Consider the following 22381-nt stretch of genomic DNA (forward strand, 5'->3'; position numbering starts at 1 on the left):
GTTTTCAGGCAGCCATAGTTGGCAGGCAAGCCGTATTTTTATGAGTCCTTAACTGACATAACTGAACTGACAAATCAGTTCTTGTTTTTATCAAAAGGGGTTTTTTTAGCAGAGAGGGTATGTGGATTCTGGTTATCTGTAGAAGACAATGGTGGTTTAAAGATCAATCTTTTTCAGGTGGCTTTTAAAAAGAAAAGATTAGAAGCATACAGTATAAAAACCAGACCTTCAACTACAGCAGAGTTCTGGATTAAAACAATATTGCAAATGCAGCGTTTACGACGTGCTGATTTGAAAGTGGAAGCACAGAAGGTACCTAGATGACCTGTTTACACAGTTAAAACAACACCTAAAAAATTACAGAGTACAGGCTATGTCCCTTCTGCAATAAAACAAACTTACCTGCCTGTTTGTAATCTTTTTTATTATGTACACTGAGCAGTACATGCACAATTCAGTGTGCAATCCCATCATAGCTGCCTGCCAGGAATGAATAGAGCTGTGTGTGAAAGCTCAGCAAGTTATTATTAATAGCCAGTATTTATAAAGCGCCAACATATTACAGAGAGCTGTACAAAGTCCCTAGTCATTTCACTAGCTGTCCCTCAAAGGAGCTCACAATCTAATCCCCCTACCTCACTCATATGTCTTTATTACAGTCTAAGGTCAATTTTAGGGGGAAGCCAATTCCTAACTGCATTTTTTTAGGATGTGAGAGGTAACCCACACACAAACAGGGAGAAACGGCAAAGGCCAGAGTGCTAACCTCTGAGCCACCGTGCTGCGTTATGTTACTCCAGCCGGGTTAATCAGGATGACCAAAGATCCAGAAGCTGGAAGAGGATCAGGTAAAGATATTGCGACTAAAGAAGAGTTTAGTTAAAAAATTGTGAACAGGAAGGTAAGTTTATTTTATTGCAGAACAGTCATATCCTGTCCCTTTTGCAAAAAAATGTATTTTATAAGTTTCATTCTGCTTTAAGAATGCATTAACAAAGATGATACTAAATACAGATAAAGTTGAATAGTTTAGCACATTGTTTCACAGTTGAAGCTATTTGAACCCCTGGGGGTAGAAAAGGATAAGTACTTCAAGGGCTGAATTTAAAATGCCAGAACACTGATTCACTCTCCCTTTAGTTATTTTGTAAACAGCAATAAAGTTCACAATATTTTCCCAAGAGTAGCTATTTAACGGTAATTCAAACACTGCAATAACAGTTGTTCATGAGGTTAGGGCAGTAAATACAGTTTGATACATGTATGTGTTGGAGATGGGGTAGGGGAGTTGGAATGAAGTATGTGTTGTCATAAACAGTAAAGGTAAAGCAAATTTTAATATATATATATATATATATATATATATATCTCAAACAATTTTTAGAATATATATATTTATATTTATATACACGAAAAATTGCCTGAACTAATTAAATATACAGCAAAAGAATAGGATTTTGTCACATAAAGTATATGTTGCTATGTAGGCCTGAATGACCCTTGATAGGGTTCCACCGTTAACAAGGGTTGAAAATCTGATTTACCAACAGAGCAACTTTTATGTTATCAAAAACAACATGCATTTGCCTGAACATCCATCCCAATCCTTTGTGTGGATTGTGTTAAGGCAACACAGCATCTGTAAGTCTAAAATGTAGCTATAACCCGGTGTTAGAAGATCATCAAAAGCTTCTACATGCATGGTACATGTATCCACTATTTCCAACTAATGTATGAGGAAGCTTATACTTGTGAACATAAGATTTAATCTTGCTGAGGTTTTTCCCAGCACATCTACGGTTATTTATTTAAGGAAAAGGAGACCACACAAACAAGGATTTGCTAGCCATGCAACCTCAGGACTGAAAGGCCATGTGAGTTTTTTTCTTAATCCGGCTCAGTTTTTTTATTTTTACACTGCTAAATGCTACATTCTGTTCTGGGTTATACTGGCCCTTGTTTTGGAAAAGGTCAACTGACAATTTACCTTACTGCCCAAGGTCCACCTATAAAAGACATATAACATTTTTGTAACATACAAGCAGCATGTAAAGACAAGTGAATTCCTAGTCTCACAATGTCTACCAATGATTTTTCAGCTTCATTGCTTTTACCCTAATTTTTTAATTTTTATTTATTGCAATTTTTCATAAATTGACATATAATAGGATATATCCAATAGTGCAGTATAACCCAACAAATAAATTATTTCAGGAGCTAGTAATACATGAAAATTGCATTATAAAGACATTCTGAGTCATGATTATGCTAGCACAGTATCAATTTCACATACAAATAAAAGCAATTATTGAAATATATAAATAAAACCTTTTTTCATGTTGCCATTTTTCCTGAGCTAATTACATTAATTCTTCCATTTTACAATTTACGCTAGAAAAATTGCAATTGCGATCTGATTGTAAGCTTAACTGGCAGAATAAAGCATTCCATGACTAATTGAAGGGCGGGATATATATTACACTGTAACTGAAATGTAATCTATCTTTCAATGTGAATACAATTTTGCAAAGTATCTCAGATTTTAAAAGGCCAACCCTGGGCAAATAAAAACAATGCCAAGTTGTTAAGTAATATGTTGATTAAAAACAATAATGCTGAACTCAAGGCAGATATAAAAAATATTACAATGTATAGGACATAGTATTGGAGGAGAGAAAACTGTATAATCATCGCAAAATATAATCAACAATAATATTTAACAATCTCACTACTTAGTACTAACAAGCAAACAAAAAGGAGAACCCCATACATAGGGAAAGTAGTTTATAGACAGAAATAAATGAAATATGTAAAAGATACACTTTTATTAGTACATATCATAATAAAATCCATGAAAAACCATTATAATGAACGCAACTCTTTTGGGCCTGTTTTTCTCCAAAATACAGTCCTATAACTTGTACCAACAAATTGGACCTAAAGTACTGACACGTTTCACTGAAAAAATCCAATTAATCAGACCACAGGTCAATAATATATACATATCATCCAATTGTATAATTGAAAACACAAAAAAAACATAAATTACCATATAAGTAATTTTACTTTTTTTTTTTTTACCAATTTAAGGTCTATAAAACGGCTTACCTATATCCTATCCTTTAACAAAACAGGATATAGGTAAGCCAATTTATAGATCTTAAACTGGTGGAAGATTATCAAGGATGGGACCCTTACAATTTGACCTGCTTTGTTTAAAGGTCTGTGTGGGGTATTGATGTTCCGATATTGGGGTGATCTGCCCATATTTAGAAGACCGTATTATTATAGTACTTGGATGCAAGTTTGTAATGCCCCTGACTAGTTAAAGGACGGATGATTACACAGTGTGTTTTGACCAGTATATGGAGAAAAGGATTGTGAAATTCATATGGTAATTGATTTTTTTGTGTTTTTAATTATACAGTTGGTATATATATTGGTGACCTGTGGTCTGATGAAGTGGATTTTATTTCCATGAAACGCATGACTATTTTGTTCAGGTCAAATTTGTTGGTATAAGTTATAGGACCATTCATTATTGTATTTTGTAGAAAAACAGGCCCAAAGGTTTGTATTATTTTTAAATAATTTTTTTTTTGGATTAGGATATGATATGTGCCAAGAAAAGGATATCTTTTACATATTTCATGTTTTTATGTACTTAAAATACTATATATATATATATATATATATATATTTTTTTTTTTTTAAGATATAAAAGACACAAACTAATACAGTTCTGTATTTAATATTTGCTTGGCATTTTTAATGTTGGTATAAGTACTTGAAATTGACTTGATATCAGCTTGTAGCAGACCCTGTATAGCAGAGCTTACAGTGTGAGAGGAAAAAGCAGAACACAGAGCCACTCAGATGTGCTCCAGTGTGAAAGGCATGCTGATAAAAGGAAAGGGAAGTGGTTAGAGTCTGTTTCTTTATTCATTTTATTATTCATTATCAAAGTGGGGTTGGGGAGGGGACTTTTAACCAAAGGGTCTTGTGTGGAAGGGCTTTATGTTCGTGTCAGGTGGGTAATAAAATTCCCACACAATTCTAATGCAATACCTACCGCAGAATAGAAAAATTAGGTATCCTTACCTGTCAGACCAATTCTTTGGTAAAACAACTTTTATATATGTATATTATGTGTGTATTTAACCATTTGTCTCAAGCTCGACTTAAAGCCCAACTGTATGTTACAAAGGCCCATCCCCCAGACTTCAGAGACATGTTGATTGAGCTCAATTATTATCCTGTGAGGAGGCAGGTGAACTAAAAATCTGTAGCCAACCTGGAGTCAGCAACCTGGCTATTCAGTGTAAATCAACTGCAAAGGTTGGAAAAAATTGTAGGCTTTGTTGAGACTGGCGGTGAGGTTGTGGTGTGGTACCACTTCTTCATGGCACTAAACTGCTGCTTTGGGGGAGATGCTAAGTCTACCCACAGTATTCCAATAGAGCAATAATGGAGGTGGCAGTTAGTGGAGCAGTACTGAATATTTCCACCCTTTATTAAATCTGCAAATGCTGGTTCTTTTGGAACCAACAGTGTGGGCAGCCAAATGGCTGACAAAGTGCCAGCTGCCGAAAGCCTTGCAGGGATGCTTGGTTCTCACATGGGTATGAACCTGCTCTTAGGTCATACAATAACATTTTATCTGTGTAAAATATTTGCACTTTAACAATTTACCTTATGAGCACACACAGTTCTCTAAAAATGATAAATGGTATAGAAGATTTTGTCTAATGATAATACCAGTATTTTCAAACTCACATCTTTAGAGACCACCAAGGCGAGGGTCATACAAAGGTTTTTCATGGCTGTGATTTTTCAATTGAAAACACTCGGATGCTGTCAAACAAGAGGATCTATTCCAAAAAATTGATACATGTAGTCTACTAAGCGTCTGACAGGACTCGAACACTTCTCTTTGACTTTCACACTGAGGTGATGCCTTGAACATTGGCACAGCGAGAAGCTTTCAAGCTTCAATTTTCAATAAAATAGAAAAAAACAGTGCAGACTAAAATCTCTCGTGTGACTGTGTGTTTTCTACACTTTGCATTAAGCAAAAACCAGGGCCATAATTATCAGTATATATCAATATTTACTGAGACAGGGTAAAATATACAAATACAGAAATACAGAGAATATATTGTATTATTCTTATTCAAATATTTAATGTCATCCTAGAATGTCTGAACATAACAATTAAACCCAACAAAAGCTTGGAAATTGTACCTTTGGTCTAAATGAATTAAACTCCCAATTCATCTAATAGCTGACTACTCCGGCAACCCTCAGCTCCACGTTCTACCAAAACGTTTTCTGTATTATGCAATTTTTTTATCAGGTCCTGTAAGCCAAAGCTCCGACCCTCTCTCCCTCCAGTACCTCACTTTTGGTCCAAGAGAAGAGACCACTCATAATAGTGGGAGACCTACACACGGATTGGAATTTTCAAACATTAGAGAATTAGGGCTTTCAGGGTGTTTTATATTAGATAATTTAGCAGTTTAATTGCCATAACATAAACTAGAAATGCCATCTTAAGCATTGAAAGAGAACCTAAAATAATGTTGGGTTACTCTGGAGGTGGAGAAAAACTGCAGTGGATACTAAAAGGAGTCACAAGACTCTGTGCAAATTTTTCTTAGTCCAATGATAGTTCTGCTTTGCTTCTCATAATATTTTTTGGTATTCTTTTTACAATACTTTTAACATTTATGTCACATAACCTTATACATGTTTGATGTTTTGATACATACCATGACACTTTACCTAAAACATATTTGATCTTTAAGTACAGCTCTGACCAGAGTAGAGTTTAGCCTAGGTTATACGACATCCTGGCCAGACGGCAAGATGCCAATTTTTCCATGCCAAGTAAAAAAATCTGCCTTACTGCCCTGAAAGTTTTAGGCAGTTTGTATACATATTTATATATATACTTACAAAACATTCCACAGACAAAGGTGACGGGACAAATGCCAAAAATCGAACTTACAAGGTCCTACTAGATTTGTGCCAGATGGATATGGTATGATGTTGGTGTCTATCTACCCCCCTACCCACTGGACTGCAAGGGTAACACAGGATGGCAATGTAACATTAAATTAGTCAGGTCAATTACTGTACCTTGATTTCAAAAGCATAATTTAAAAGCATATCTATACAATAAATATCTCTTATATAAATCTTTTGAGGTTTTATGAGGACATCCAGTAAATACAGAGACCGACATATAGATACACGCATACATAAATAGCAAGATTACACAACAGCACAACACGTATTGTCTTAGGGTTTAATATTTGTAAATAATTATTTGAATATGCTTTATTAATATAACAATAGGTCAAGTAAGAAGTACGCAACAGTCTAAGTATTTATTTAAAAACCTTAGGAAAGAAGAAAGCCAGGGAATTATTCACAATATATAATAATATATATCAGATAATAATACAAGATATCAGATATATACTGTACATCTACAATGTGGTTTTGTTTCCGTTGTTCAATAGGGAGTAAGCAAGCATTTTATAAAAATAATAAAAAGATGAAACGTATAACATTACAGTGCTATATTGAAGGATAACTATTATAACAATTAGAGTCGTCCCCTTGAAACAAATGATAAGACTTTGCATAGTCTGGTAAAGCAAATACATCTTAGAATCTGTCTCACCACAAACATTACATGCACACATGTGAAACTTAAAGTGTGTTGCATTTTCCTGTATCTCTATAACACTGATAATTTAAGAGAGTTTCCATAGTAACAAAGGAACTATTTTTCCTAATACAGCATCCTTTACATTTTTTGCAGAATGCATCAAAGCCTGGCGGTATTTCTTAAAGATTAATGTCATTTATTAATTGCTGTATTACTTTATAGTAAATTTTTTAAAAAAAAAATTGTTTTAGGGGTGGAAGGGAGGAGGTGAAATGGAATAAAATAAAATAATCTACTTACATCTCTGATTTCTGCGTTTACTCTTGTACATGGTCATTCTAGATGTATCCGACTTTTTCAGGAAGTAAATTTTTAATTTTTTTTTTCAAACTGGAACACAAAGGGATGGATCGTGCTTGTGCTTTGCAGAGAGACACTTGGCTAGTGCTGATGGAAGCTAACCAGCAATTTCACACTGTGAGCATGGCAGAAACCATTCTAATACAGGGGGGTGCTACAAGGAGCTCTGCATCTACAGAATGTCATACAGAACACAAGAAGGAATGGCTTATACTTCTCATAGGGAAAAGAGTCACTCTGTGCATTTATAAATACACATAATACTGCAGATGGTATAATGACTGCAAATGAAGAATAAAAAGGATACATGGCCATTGTAAAAGATTGATTTTTTTTTCATCCTGAAAATTTATGTTTAACCTTCACATAGAAAATGTTTAAAGAAAAGCTTTTTGTATTTTTTTATTTTGGGAGTTACAGGGTAATGGGAAAGGAGTCATTTTACATTTAAAGGTAACCTAACATCAAGCTCAATTGCTGTCTTTTAAAGGAAAGTATCCTGAATCTTCTTTATTCTTCACTAATTCTGGGAAAGTTACCTAAGAAGATTTTTTTCTGATTGGTACGGCCCCTGGGAATTTTACTTAAATTGTAATAAAGCTGAACTAAACAGAAAACCAAAAAATAACACTTACCTTTAATCCTGCAGATTCCTCAACGGTGCTGGTCCTCCTCGCGGTCCGGTCCCATGTCGTCCTGGCACCCCCATATTATGTCTTCTTCTTGGCACGTCACCGTCACTGCGCAGGTGCGAGATCAGGTGACATAGCCCACGAAAAGAGAGCCCATCTCATTGCGCTTGCGTGAGAACGGCACCTCTTTCCCTTAATAGAAAAAAAGTAAATTCTGCGCATGTCCAAGTTTAGGGCATGAAAAAAAAAAAAAAAATACCCTATCCTTTTACGTAAAGTGAAAATATTAAGTTTACGTATGCTTTTTATATTTTTCAATTACATTATTATATATTATTTATTCTTAGGACAGTTAGTGGGGATGCAGCAAGATAGGGTTAAAAATCAAATAAACATAAGCAACAAAAACACAAATAGCAATACAAACTCAAAACACTTAGTCTATTTAAATCTATCCCTGACACATTTTATAGTAACATATCTTTCCACTTTGCTAATAAATATACAGTATTTAATAAAATGTCTCAAATAGTAATAAAATCTACACCTCTGTTTGTTTAGTCATAGTCATAGAATTAATATATATCTTACACACATGTATATTACTTAGTAATGTATGTAGAACGCTGGGGCATTCTAATGCTGCAGTTCTCACTTATATTGGTAAATTTGTTTGATTCATGTATTAGGAAATCCTAAAGCATAGCCGAAAGGCTGAATTGGATGACTTACACCAGCATTCATAATTAAGAATTCACACCACAGTCAGTATAGTCAAGTCTCCATTCTATTTTTTACAACATTGTTGGTGCAAAATTAGAATATAAGAACCAGATGCATGCAGTTTTGGGACTTGGGACATTTGGCATTTGTTTACTCCACATATATTTATTTTTTATATTTTACTAAAAAAGAAAAACTGGCGATTTTATTTTGTACACTATTATTTGAAGTGTATTTTTACAAATATAGTGTGACAAAAAAACTACCATTATTTTATTCCGCATGGCCTCTGTTTTTCAAAATACATTTTTCTGAAGGTGACATCAATCGATTTAGGCCTGGCTCCTATTATGTGCAATGCAGATCACTGTGGGTCACATAATATGGGATACACAAGGACATCAGTCGCTGCTTAGAGAGCGATGTTCCCACTTATGCATTGTGTTTTTACAACTGTAAAAAAAATCTGTCTGCTAAAAAAACGCCAAGTCAGGGTAATTTCAGAGCTAGCAATAATCCAAAATGCCTGTTGGTTGCAAAAATGCAAAAATTGGTATGCAAAAATATCCATGACCTCTTTATTTCCTAAAAGTTTAGGTATGGCAATACAATATTGTTTTTTCTGTTTGGCTCCATTTTTTTAGTTTTTAACAAACTGTTCCAGCACGCTACATGCCAATTTTTACTACTGCCAAGTTTTATTTTTAGATTTTAAATGTATCTATTCTATTCTACATATGACAATGAATGGATAGAGAGAAAAATCCTTCCAGCAGACATAAAGCTTAATAATACTCACCTGTTCCCATTCCATCATGGGCGCTGCCATCTTCTTTCTTCTTGTTTGTCTGGTACCGATCTTCAGCATTCATTTAGTCCCAGCTACTGCAGGGGAAACCAGAATGTGCACATCTGCAGCTCAGCAATTTTGACAATTGTGAAGACAGTGATCAGGCAGGCTTTTGCAGAAGAGACATCACCTGGCCATCGCCCTAATCACAATTTTTTAAAGTAGAACTTTAATTCCATTTTAAAGCCAGCTATTGATGTACCTGCCTCCATTTTACAGGCTAAAGAGCTTAAAGCAGGTTCTTCTGTGAGACTGACTTTCTGCCCTCTTCTGGTTTCCCCTTTGACTTATGTGTGTTATTAATTGAATTACTCTCACCAAATATTGGACATTACCTTGATGTTGACTTTTTGACATTTTTGAGAATATTGTGCTTCTGTTTGCTTGTAGATATTAGGTAAATGCTGAGTAGATTGTGATTTTCAAAGATTTTTTCCTTGATAAGATTTTATGCTTTGTCTATTTTAACATGTTCTTGTAGATAATAAACAGCTATAGGGTATGTGGATAACATATCTTGCAAAATGTGCTTACTCTAGCCTGATCTTTTCACCTAAACTGTGCTTGGAAGAGATTGTTTTTAGTCTACACTTTTTGTGTTATTATTTACAGATCTTTATAGAAGTACTGTATAATGTGAGGAGGGAGCCATACAACAGACTATACTACTGCAATGTTTACAATCCAGTTGTATATTATTAGGTCAAAGTAAGTCTAGTGATAGATGAATGAACAAGAGCTGTACACACCGTGCCAATCTGTTCAATAGGAAGGGGGAGAGAAAGCTGCACCCCTGTGTTCTCTGTCATTGGAATATGCTGTAGTCATTCCCGATCCGTTCTTTATGAATCCATCATGGTATTGTTGGGGGACCAAATTACATATGTCAGATTTTCAACAGAGACATGAGCAACTATTTGTCTTGGGTGACTAATATCTGATGGGTGTACGTATCCTAAGGCTGTTTACACATACTAGATAAGTGTTTTGTAGAACCCAATTTCTCCAGAAGTTTTTAGGAGTTCCCTGAGCAATGGGCAATTTGTGTCTTACAGGTCCATTGCACAGGGAACTCCTAACAACTTTTGGAGTAACTGCTTCTGATTTTTTTGTGTCTATCTATAAGGTTGATATTCTTCCCACTGGCCAGAAATGTAAGAGACATTCTTTCTATTGACCACCAGACCAAGATACGGTGAATTGTGGAAATAATAAATATAGTAGGGGTTCCCTGAAAGTTATTTCAAAGATTCATCCATTGTAAAAAGGAAGAGAAATACTGTTCCAGATAATTGTTGTACAGTATCATTGATCATTATTGTCTTGCAGAAAAATCTAGCATGTGTACTATGCTCCTCCAATGCAATTTAGTGTTTCTCCTTTTTTCCTTTGGAATATAATACTGCAAGGTACCACCTGTTTGTCCTGCCCCCTCCATAGGTCTAAACAGTGCTTCTGGTGTCACTGGAAACCATTATGAAGGATTGCTTCCAGCGACATAAATTTTACATCTGTAGGAAAAGCTGTGCTGACCCACATTGGGTAGGTATGGTCCACCATTGTCACTATCAGTAAATCAGTCCAAGGCAATGAGTTGCAGGGGATGGTGGAATGAATGTATGTTCACAGGTAGTGGCTAAAAAAGTCTGGAAGAGTCTGCAGCAAAAAAGGAATGAAAAAAAAAAATATGGCAGCTCTTCTTGCTACTGAATAAATGTCATTCAGTTAGGGTTTAGATCTATGTTACTGCAGTATTTCAAAGGCTGATGTTCAAGATGACAATATGGGTCTGGATATAAACCTTTATACTTTTGTGTAAAACAAAATAAGTCAATCTAATCATAACCGATTATTTTATATCGCAGTATGTAGTCAACTCATTGCCTGCTATGATGTCAATATCTTCATTGTCTCCAAAACCTTCTACTTGTTTTTTCCAAATGATAGCTGACTGAACTTTTGTTGTTCCCAAAGTGTATTAAAAGGACCCAGAAATGATGAGGTAACATCCAGAATGACCTGCCAGCAGCTATTTTTCTCATCAAAAAAGGTGAAGGATTGTTTTGCAGTCAGTTGCATTGTACAATCCTTAGGTGTGGGAAGAAGAAGTGTTGTTGTTTGATTGTTTTGTTAGGGTCTCGGGGAGCTAAATGGACTCCTGTTTTCATTCCTGTTCTCATTTTCAGTGTTCACAAGAATAAACACTTGATACTTTTCTGATTGAAAGCCTGGGTAAACATACTTTTAATGTTTTATCCCTCAGGTAGCTACAAAGTAAATATCTGTGTGTGTATAAAGTTATTCAAACAATAGTAACCATATTTTACATTTACAAACTACAATTTTGTTTTTCTTTGAATACGGGTATAGAGATAGGGCAGTGTCATGGGGCCCTATTTACGTTGTGCCAAAAACACTCATCACTCACAGGTGAAGCTGTATATGTGTATACAGGTGACGTGTTTGCAATCTGCTTCTGAGTTGTTTCCACTTTGCCAACTGTTTTCTGTGTTTGTAAAGCAGCACTTCTAAAAGCACTTGTAAAGCAGATTACTGACAAATGTAAAACGCAATCCATTAAAACCAACAGCAAAAGTGCTACATTTGAAAAAATGGCATATTTAGTGCAGATTGTATGACAAGTATTAATGGATATCACATTAGTATTAATATTTATTTAATGTTTGTATGTGGGGCATGAAAACACATAAAAAGGATAAAACATTTTTCATTGTTTTATCCTTTGAAATAAAAAAAAAAGTCCTGGTTTGGGCTGAAAACACATAGCATTTGTGTAGATGAAGGGGTGTCAGCTTCTGTCCAGTTATCCTATGCCTAAATACTTAAACGCTACCCTTAACTTACTTTTTTTTTTAAAAATGATTACCTTATATACTTGACTATAAACCAATCCAAAAATAAATTGTGATGCATATGTTTACCTCTAAAAACAGGGAAACTAAATTGACTCGAGTACAGGTAGTCCCCGAGTTAAGGACGCCCGACATACAGACGACTCCTAGATATGAACGGGGCTTCCCTGCTCAGTCGTGTGCAGGACTGAAGCTTGATGGGGCAGAGAGGGGGCACTACCCACCACGCCCCGCAGCTACTACTCCTGACTGGACGGAGGCTGGATGGGAAGGAGGGGGGGTCGCTGCCTGCCCACCACGCCCCCATCGGGCAACTACTGCTACTCTGCTGCAGAGACTGAATGGGGAAGAGGAGGCCTTGCAGTGGAGGGGACTGTGTTGTGAGCAGGTGGTGAACCACCCCTCTATGTCCCTATTCATTCTCAATATGAAGCCCGCTTGTACTGTACGTACATAGCAGGGAGTTGTCTCTTGTCAGTACAGTACACCAGACCTGCTGACGAGTGGTGCCTTCCTGCCCTGATAGTGTGTACTGTACAGTGCTGTGCAGAAGAGCTCATCTTCATCAACTCCATGAAGTTCTACCAACATTGTTTAAGGCTGTACTGTATTTGAAAATGTTTAAGCATTTACTGTGCATGCACAGAAAGGTAAAAATTAATAACATGTTGAGACAAACATCTCAAAAAGTTTTATACAGTAACTGACACCACGCTGCCTAATACTATGTTGAGACAAACATCTGTTCCAATTGCATTTATTAAAATAATGTACCTGTTCCAACTTACATAAAAATTCAACTTAAGAACAAATCTACCGTCCCTACCTTGTATATAACCCGGGGACTACATGTACTAACATTTAAAACAATCAAAAGAAATGCCAATAAAATTATTCTAAATATATATCCATTATTATTTACATGTATTTATATAGTGCCTACAAGGTGCATTTTATCATAGCTACATCATGTTGTGTTATTGTTAAAACATTTATTTAAAAATAAAAAAAGAAAATCACATAGGTTAACAAGTCTGTTTATTTTTTGATTTTCTCTTTTTACAGTTTTTAAAAATAAAGGTTAAGTATTTTGTACTTTTGAGTTGGTTATGATGGGTCACCTGCTTTTAAATGACTTTGTGTGCAAATTGTTTGATCATCACTATGTAGATGACACCACTTCTTCATGTAAGTTAAAAACTGAGATATTTTTTTTTTCTAATGACACACAATGTGGTGTGCTATTTTTTGAACATTTATTTGGAAGGGAAAACCATAAAAAAACCACATGGACCCATTCTGTTGAGCTTTATATCTTCTCTTCTTGCAGGATGATCTTTGTACAATTTTTTTTGCAATGTATCAGTAAAGTGTAACAAAAAGACTGCAAGTTTGCTCTACAGTTTACAGGAGGATACAGCATCATCTAGTGGTGTGACTCAAGTATAAACTTTTTTCTTTGGATTATTTTTCTAATAGCATTTTTCAGGTAAAAAAAAAAACTAATCTTAGTTTAATTGCAAGGGGATTGCCCATTACTCCATATTAAGTGTGCACAGATATTTGGTATATTTTTCTATTAAAAATTATTAAACAGATACAGCAAAATACTTTAATGGCAAAAATACAGACAGTATGTAGCCAACCATCACTCCCTATTTAGAGCAATTTCTAGAACTGTCCAGAATGTATTACGATTAACACCCAAAACCTTAAAGAGACTTTACTACACAGGGGCTAAAAAAAGACACAAGTCAGTATAGTTCAAACAATATAAATACATTTTTCTAATTTATGTTATATAAATATAATATAACTAACTTTCCCCTCCAGTTTTGGGGAAGAAAATACGTCTTATTTTTTGCGTCTTATACGGCAAAAAATACGGTAGCTGTCTGTCTTCTGCTTTGCAGTTTGTGGCATACCCAGCTTCTCTTTAGCTGTGCATGTGCCTGTCTTAGCATTCCCAGCTCATTAATTGAGACTGTGAGACTGATTTCTGAGTATGTGCTGCAGCAAATGAGCACAGTGGGTTCTGGCTATATTTTTCCCTACCGTTGGCTACTGGTCTTTTGTAACTTCTCAGCTCCCAGGCACTAGTTCCCTTTGTAGTGTTTAACCTGGCTGACTAGCTGATGGTGCAGTTATCTATTGACATGTCTGTTGCTGACTCTGCCCATTTTCTGGATCTGTGTTTATTTGCCACCTGGCCCGGCCCTTGTAATAACTCTTGGATACCTTGTTAGGTGGACTGAAAACCTGTGTATTACCCTTGACCGTGTGTCTGGACTTGCTTCTTCTGGACTCTCCTGTACGGGGTATCTGTGGATGACCTGGTAACTGACTCTGGGCTCTGACTTCCTATTGTGTCCACAGTCCTGTTTTTGTGGGCTCCTGTTCCTCTGTCAGTCCTCCCCAGACGGCATCATCCTTCGCACACTGAATCCCTGACCGCCACCGTGTGCTTGGTTGATGCAAAAAGCCTTTATTATAGGATGAGTGGGGCTTACTGTAGATGCAGACAGACAAGTTAGATTGGAGATTGGTGCCTGGTGAGCACTGGCACAGGACCAAGGCATTACACTAATAAGGTGTGGAGCATTAGCACAGTAATCAGGTACTTCTCATTCAAAAAAGACTGCCAGAATAGGGACTATGTTAACGGGGTCTAATATGTATAACCCAGCTGTTCTGTAATGTACACAAAATCCCAGGTTCTGAGAATCCAGATTATGTGCTGTGGGCTGTGTCCACTCTAGAACCCTATAGCAGCCTTGAGTTATCTCCTGCCCAACAGTAGCTAATTACTTCCTGCATTGGCTTTACCACACAGGCAACAGCTTAGGACAAGGATTTGCCACTTAAGTAAATACGATAAATAGTTGCCACTCAGATTCCTAATAATGCTTTGGGGTTGAGGGGAAAATAATCAACTGATCACTAATGCTTAAGGGAGAAGAGAATAAACTGACCACTGTATTTTGTCTGATTTTAATTATCTCCTATATGCAGTGCCCAATATTTGGTGAAATGTAGCCATGCCCAGTTTTTTGCAATGGGTTGCACTTAATCTTCACTGGTGTTTCTCTCTTTCTCAGCTTCCATAGTTGTTTATGTTAAATACGTTAATATGTTAAATACAATCCACACGAAAATGTTCCTAAAAGTCAAAGCGTGCCTTAAATCTCTGTTTCTCTTTGGTAAGCAGCTGTTCAGTTTCTGACCTTTCTTAAATCTTCCACTGTGCAAAATGAGCAAAGGCAAGGATCTTGTGGATTAGATGTGATTGTAGACATATGCTGATACATCCTCTAGATACTTAACAGTCTGATTTGTATGCTGTTCGAGAGATTTTATTTCTATGGGTTCTGCTATTGCACCATTTATTGTGAATTTGCTAGGAGATGGTTAATTAGTTCAAAATGTTAGCTGTGTATTGATGAGTTGCAATGAGGTATTCACATAATAAGGGATTATGCATTTGGTGCCCCAAAAATGGAGCCTTGATGAGGAAGCTAACATCTGTGAACATCAGGGTATCAGCTATCTCGGGAGTGATAATTTCCAAATTAGATTGAAAAAAGATCCTTAGCACAAGTGCTGTCTTCTGATTATATATAAATGAGGGTAGCAGTTTTATTAGAAATTAGAAATAGCTGAAATAAACTTGTTGGAATGAACTGTTGCATAGCATACAATGCACACCTTTTTCAGTGATCCTGTCACTGCTGCATCCCCTACAGCCGCCATTTCTGATAACTCTGGGCCCACCACTATCTTCTCTGGCCCCTGGCAGTTCACTAATGATGTATCATTGTCTCTGGTATCTATGTCTATTCCTGGAAGTACCGATAAAGAGCTTGGCTCTATACCATATGGCACATGCATCATGCAGGCTAAACATACACCAAAATATCACCAGTAGTTAACAGTATTTTTTTTGGAAACACTTTACATTTTTCTTCTGTCAAAAAACTTTTTCTTCCGGTGACAATTTGTTTAGAGGTGTTTACTTCCAGTTTACGTGTTAAAAATATTATAGTAGACATTGGGTATAATAACACATGTAGTCAACATGCAAAAAGAAGCAAAAAGTTCTGCTACACTGTATTTTTTTTTAATTAAAATATGTTAAAATTAAAAATGAAAAAGGTTTTGCCTCTCTACTCTTAACAAAGTCAGCACAGCAGGTATGCGGCCTGATTTTTTTAAAAATCTGGAACACATGTGGTATGTGGCATACATTTCTCTTTTCCATGGACCGCTACAAGACAATTTGTTCTGTACTGATCTCCTAACAGGATTCAGTGGAACTAAGGCGTCACATCTAATTGAGGGGTAGGGTTATTTATGGCTTTCTTCATTTATACTGTGGACGTTTCCTGCACAGTTTGTAAGCCTGAAAAAGGTCACAGACTGAAATGTCGTCTCCTTCAGAGGAAGAAAGATTTAGTGAATCTGAGTCTTGGTGCTGTCAGGAGCCGCTTTCATGTGAACACTTTTTGATGTCATCTGAAAAATGACACTCAGTACATTGTTGTAGGCTATACTATTATATTTTTCATTCATTTTTTTATAATAGGAGAAAATTAAACTCTTTCTATGATTCCCACAGCAGCAAACAATATATTTTTAACAAGCCACCAACTTGCGTCAGTAGGGATAACTGAGATGAATGGCCAAAGCCATAACTAACTGTCTAGCTTCAATCGTACATATATATTTGAGGTTAGATACAAACACATACAAAGCTGGTTTGAACACAGGCATTTTAAATGGCTACCTAATGTTAATATTTCCTCTTTAACCTCTGCAAACTCCAAAACAAAATGCAATATATTGCTGCAAACTGTTCTTAGATTGGTATTATTTTTTTTTATATACAGCCTTAACTTTAAACTTGACAAGGTGACAATAGTTACAAGACCATATCTATGAAGAAGCAAGGTTGTCACCCTATTAAAAGTTTGTTAGGACTACTACAAACCTTTTCATCTCTTTATCTCCATAGCTGATAGCAATGATTAAAAAACTGCAAAGGATAAAGACCAGCACTGGGTTTCATACTGGATCAATAGATAATTTTTCTTGCACTCATCAAGCAGATAAAAGAGACAATGGTCCAATGGTATATTTCAAAAATAGAAAGAAAGCAAACCATACAATTTCATTGGTAGGTTTACATACACAACTTTTTCTACATGCATATGTTTCCTGGAGCTTTTTTTGAAGGATGCATTGCCATCTTTTAACCTGGAGGAAGACTATCTACTGGCACCACATTGGAGATTATGCAAAGAGAAGCATCAAAGACCAGGGCAGTATTGCAGGGATAGCTACATTTTTAATATTATTGTTATATTATTTATTATTTTTTATTATATATTGTTTATTATTAAGAGGTTGGGCAAAGAATATTTAAATATTAAAAACAGGAGATCTGTTTTACCCTGGAATCTTTAGCACCAAATAAATGGTTCTGCCTATATTCAAGAAGAACATCTTGGATCAATGTCATCATCTGTCTAGTGCAAATCAAAGAATTTTCTTTTCTTCACTCTTCCCTCAAACAGAGAAAACTGTAACAGCCCTGAAAATTCACTGACTAACCAATTTGCCTTCTGAGCTGAACACTGGAACCCTAATCTCAAGGACAGCTGGCAGTTCCAGCACTGAGCCCTACCAGACCTGCCTTTAGCTATAGAGTCTGCTTTAAATCAGTGCTGAGAAAAACAGGCAACTGGAATGGCTAATAAATTAATGCACATTTAACAGTGTGGGTTGTAAACATTTTCCAAATGTGTAAGGAAAGCAAAAAAATAAATGAGAAAAAAATCTATATATTGTAAAATCATTTTATGTAGCTTACTTGCTTCAGGTCATTACTACACTCCAGAGACTTTGCCATTATTGACCCCCGTAATGTCAAATAAATTGCTGACACCAATAATTCTAAAACTAATGGGCAGCAAAAAAGTAAAATAAATGAGTGTTACTTTCTCCTTTAGGTTTTTTAGGAAATAAAATTTTGATAGCTATTTTAGAGCAGACTGCTTGAACTCGGCTTTGATAAACATATCACCATTTCTTTAACTGGCATTTCAATGATAGGCCAAGGCTTAAGTGCTTTAGCTATAAAATGTCACTGTCATGCTAGCTAAAATGTAATGAGCGGGCATTACTGTAGCATAAATCCACACTGTAAAGGTGCATGTAATCACACAAAGAAAACAGGATGATTTACTATGCACATCATACAGCTGTGTTACACTACATTTTATAGGTGCTTTTACTTTTCCATCCTGCAAGTCAATTTTTACATAATTTTGCTGGTGCAAATAATTTATTAGTCACTTGTATGTTGGCAAATCAGTTCTTGGCCTTATGATAGAACAGGATGCTATACCAAATATAAGTCTTGCTCAATAACCCAACAAGTTTGATGTCCAGCTGAGAATAGGAGCCAGTCACAACCACTGAAAGTCACTTTAGGCAGTTACCTCCCATGTAAAATATACAGCTTTGAAGTGTTTTACCTTCTAACTACTGGAATGCAGTTAAAAGCCATTTACAAGGAAATTCCCACCTGACTTTTCCTCTGCCCTCCTGTAACCCATTCAACATATTTTATAGTGTTCTTTACTTTGTTTAGCAACATATACTCTTCTAAATCTGCTCTCCAGGTAGTTTCACTTGACTGGCAGCTCATCGATAATATACAGTTGTATATCATAGAGGATACCCACTAATGACCCTTGCATCACTACTCTTGTTTAATGTCAGATGACCCTATCCATTACACAGCCAATAGTAAGTGTCTATATTAAACAGAAAGTGAGGTAGACACCCGAAGAAAAAACAAGAATATAAACAAGGAACACATGAAAGGCACAGAGAAGATGTGGAGCTGGACTGAAGAGTCTGCTAGTGAGTAAAAAGGGCATTACATTATTTTCTTTTTGCTTTCTCCAGCAAATAAAGTGGATTGGTGGTTGGAGTGGAAGGGAGATTTTCTTTTGCCTGGATATCAGCATTAAGCCTAACCAAGGACCTACCCCAGCCTAAGTTTGGACTATAAAAGAGCAGAGGCCCTAAAGTTAGGTCACTCTGTCCATCTCTTCATGTTAATACAATTTTAGTGTTAGTTTTACAGTAGAATGCAATAAAGTAGAAACTGAATGGCTTACAATGCTACCATCTTTCTACCAACAGTCCTGACAATATTATAAATACAGGTGCAAAAATAAAATGTATGAATATTTAGAAATAGATGTAAAGTTACATATGTTACTTTTTATTAATCAATATCTAAATGTTGAGTATTTTCTATCTCTCTACAGTTCTTCCTTATAGCTGAACTTGTGCCTTACCCTCTGTCTTGCACAGTGGTACAGCTTCCTCTCATGTACTGATGTTGCTTATTCTGACTTACCCACATGAGCTACTTACTGTATCAAGTCAAATAGAGCCAACCTAATTTCCTGGCTGGAGAACATCCAGAATGATTAAGCCCTTTCCCTCTCTACCTGACTGCTCCTGACTTGCTCCTTTTCATTTATTTGATTCTAGTTCTTTTAGTCTTGCAGGCTTGGCATCATTTGGGGACGACCTCCAGACAAATTGAGTGCTGTGCGGGGTTGAAGGTACGTGTATTTTGTTTTGTTTTAGGCACTTTTGAGTTTACTTCCTCCTTAAGGTTGTCTGCATGCAAATGTAGCCTACCTGGGAATGCTCATTGAATCAACATGTAAGGACATTTTATTATCTGCATACCTCAGGGCTCTTACAAGAATTAATGAGGTATGGTGTTGTGGTGTTTTTAGGAAGCTATATGAAAGGCTTACTGGCCCCTTCCACCAGCTCTGACCTGTTTGCACTGCACTGAGAAACCCTGTAATAGTCTGAAATAAAACATGTAAATAAAAAGGTTATAAAAAAATGTATTTAGCATTTGATAAGGGAAAAAGGAGGAACCTTGCCTTTCACATTTTTGACTACTAAGATTGCTGTTACTTGTTACCTGTAGTCCTCCAAACTCTGTCTAAGAGCATAGGCTACAAATGACAACTGTATTTTTCACGGCAACCACTTAGTTCCAATACATTTCTATGTAGTTTAATAACAGTTAAAATAAATGTACTGACTAAAACACTTCATTAGTTTTATTTATAAATAATCCAGTCTAAGAACAACCAACATAGCAATGTACAACGCTGACTGGCAGAAATGTGGCTAATTAATTTTTTATAGGAATGGTGATTTTTGGGAGATGTGTGAGAAAAAGTGGGTGCAACTGACCCAACTTTAACATTCGCCCCTACCTGTCCCCTGAGACCACTAAACTCCTTGTACATGCTTTTATCATCTCTCGTCTGGACTACTGTAACCTCCTCCTCTCTGGTATTCCACTAACCCGACTCCCTCCTCTACAATCTATTATGAATGCTGCAGCCAGACTCATCCATCCTTCGCTCCTCTTCCGCTGCATCTCTTTGCAGATCTCTACACTGGCTTCCATGTCACCTTAGAATCAAATTTAAGCTCCTGTGCTTTGCCTTCAAATCCCTCCACAGTTATTGTCCCATTTACATTTCTGACCTGGTACTCCCCCAGCCGCTCTCTCTACTCCTCCAATGACCTACTAATGACTTCCTCACTCATAAACTCATCACATGCACGGATACAAGACTTCTATAGAGCTGCCCCAATTCTCTGGAATGGTCTTCCTCGTCCTATTCAGCTTTCTCCTACTTTCTGCTAATTCAAAGGAGCACTCAAAACCCATTTTTTCAAACTTGCCTACCCATCTTCTTCTATCTTTTGAAACCATCACTACTTCCCACCACTACATATCCCCCTCCTTGTGTGTAAATTCCTCCACCTACTAGATTGTAAGCTCTTCGGGGCAGGGTCCTCTCCTCCTGTATCACTGTCTGTATTAGTCTGTCATTTGCAAACCCTATTTAATGTAATAATAATAATAATAATAATAATAATCAACATCAGTGACCATTACCCTCGGTTGTTGGACCAGTACAATAAAGTATATTCCTAATAATTAGAGTTTAGTTTATATGCTGTAGCCTTCCAAATTGGCAATTCCTAAATAGTGTTTTCACCTTTTTTAATAAAGCGTACATAACTAAGCAAGTGGACATAATTGTTACAGGGTCCCCAAAAATCTGCTAATTAATCTGACCTTCTACACGCACATATTTATATTCTTCAAAAGGAAGGCGGACAATAACCATGGCCACATCACCTTTCCGGCTTGTTCAGAATGGAGGATAAATATTCCCGCTCATAGCAAAAGACTGCAAGTGAATAAATATTCACCAATGTACTGCTGAAAAATGTGAAATGTAACACTTCATTATCAGTAGAAAAAAATTCTGCAGCTGTGCCAGCGGTATTAAAATGTAAACCCGCTTCTTAAAGCACAAATATTTTGAATAAAAACCTTACAGAATTATGTTGTTGAACCCAAATATTTTTAGTATAATTGGTTATACGTAATATGTTATAATTAATATATTTTACATATATTACATATATATTTATTTTTTAGACCACATTTAATTATGACAAAAAGTTTGAACTAGCTGTCACAATTTATATACATATATATATATATATATATATATATATAAAGAAAAAAATCAACTGAATCATTCTGAAACTGAAGAAACTGAATCAAAATAAAAAAATGGGAAATCAACCACCCAATCCCTGACATAATAATACCAAGCCCGAGCATGATCCACATGCACACGATACCAAGCACTGACAAGATCCACATGTACACATAATACCAAGCCCTGACAAGCTCTACTTGCATGCATGATACAAAACCCCTACAAAACACACATGTATGCAGGCAGCATGGTGGCTCAGAGGTAGCACTCTTGCCTTTGCAGTGCTACGTCCCAGGTTCAAATCTTGGCCAAGACACTATCTGCATGGAATTTGCAGGTTCTCCCCATGTCTGTGTGGGTTTCCTCCGGGTACTCCAGTTTCCTCCCAAAAGCATGCAGTAAAGTTTATTGGCTTCCCCTCAGGATTGACTTTGGACTGCATTGATGACATATGACTATGGTAGGGACATTAGATCTTGGGGGACAGTTAGTGACACGACTATTGACTTTGTATGGTGCTGTGTAATATGATGGCGCTATATAAATACTGTGCGATAATAATATTAATAATGATGCCAAGATCCACATGTATACATGATACCGGGTCCGACAAGATCCACATGTACACA

The 22381-nt window shown here is 36.2% G+C and overlaps 1 protein-coding gene across 8 annotated transcripts in view; it reads right to left on the reverse strand.

Annotated features, from left to right (window-relative positions):
- RALYL (RALY RNA binding protein like) overlaps positions 1-22381 on the reverse strand; it is a 373375-nt gene that overhangs the window by 100056 nt on the left and 250938 nt on the right. The window contains exon 1 of one of the 8 annotated variants that reach the window (XM_072410994.1): positions 6980-7140. The exons of the other annotated variants lie outside the window; for them this stretch is intronic. Within the exon in view, the coding sequence (XP_072267095.1) occupies positions 6980-7016 (37 nt within the window). The 5' untranslated portion in view covers positions 7017-7140. Of the gene's footprint in view, positions 1-6979; positions 7141-22381 lie in introns of those variants that run through there. 8 annotated transcript variants of the gene reach the window in all.

The sequence above is a fragment of the Pyxicephalus adspersus genome, chromosome 5, assembly GCF_032062135.1.
Source record: "Pyxicephalus adspersus chromosome 5, UCB_Pads_2.0, whole genome shotgun sequence".
NCBI lineage: Eukaryota > Metazoa > Chordata > Amphibia > Anura > Pyxicephalidae > Pyxicephalus > Pyxicephalus adspersus.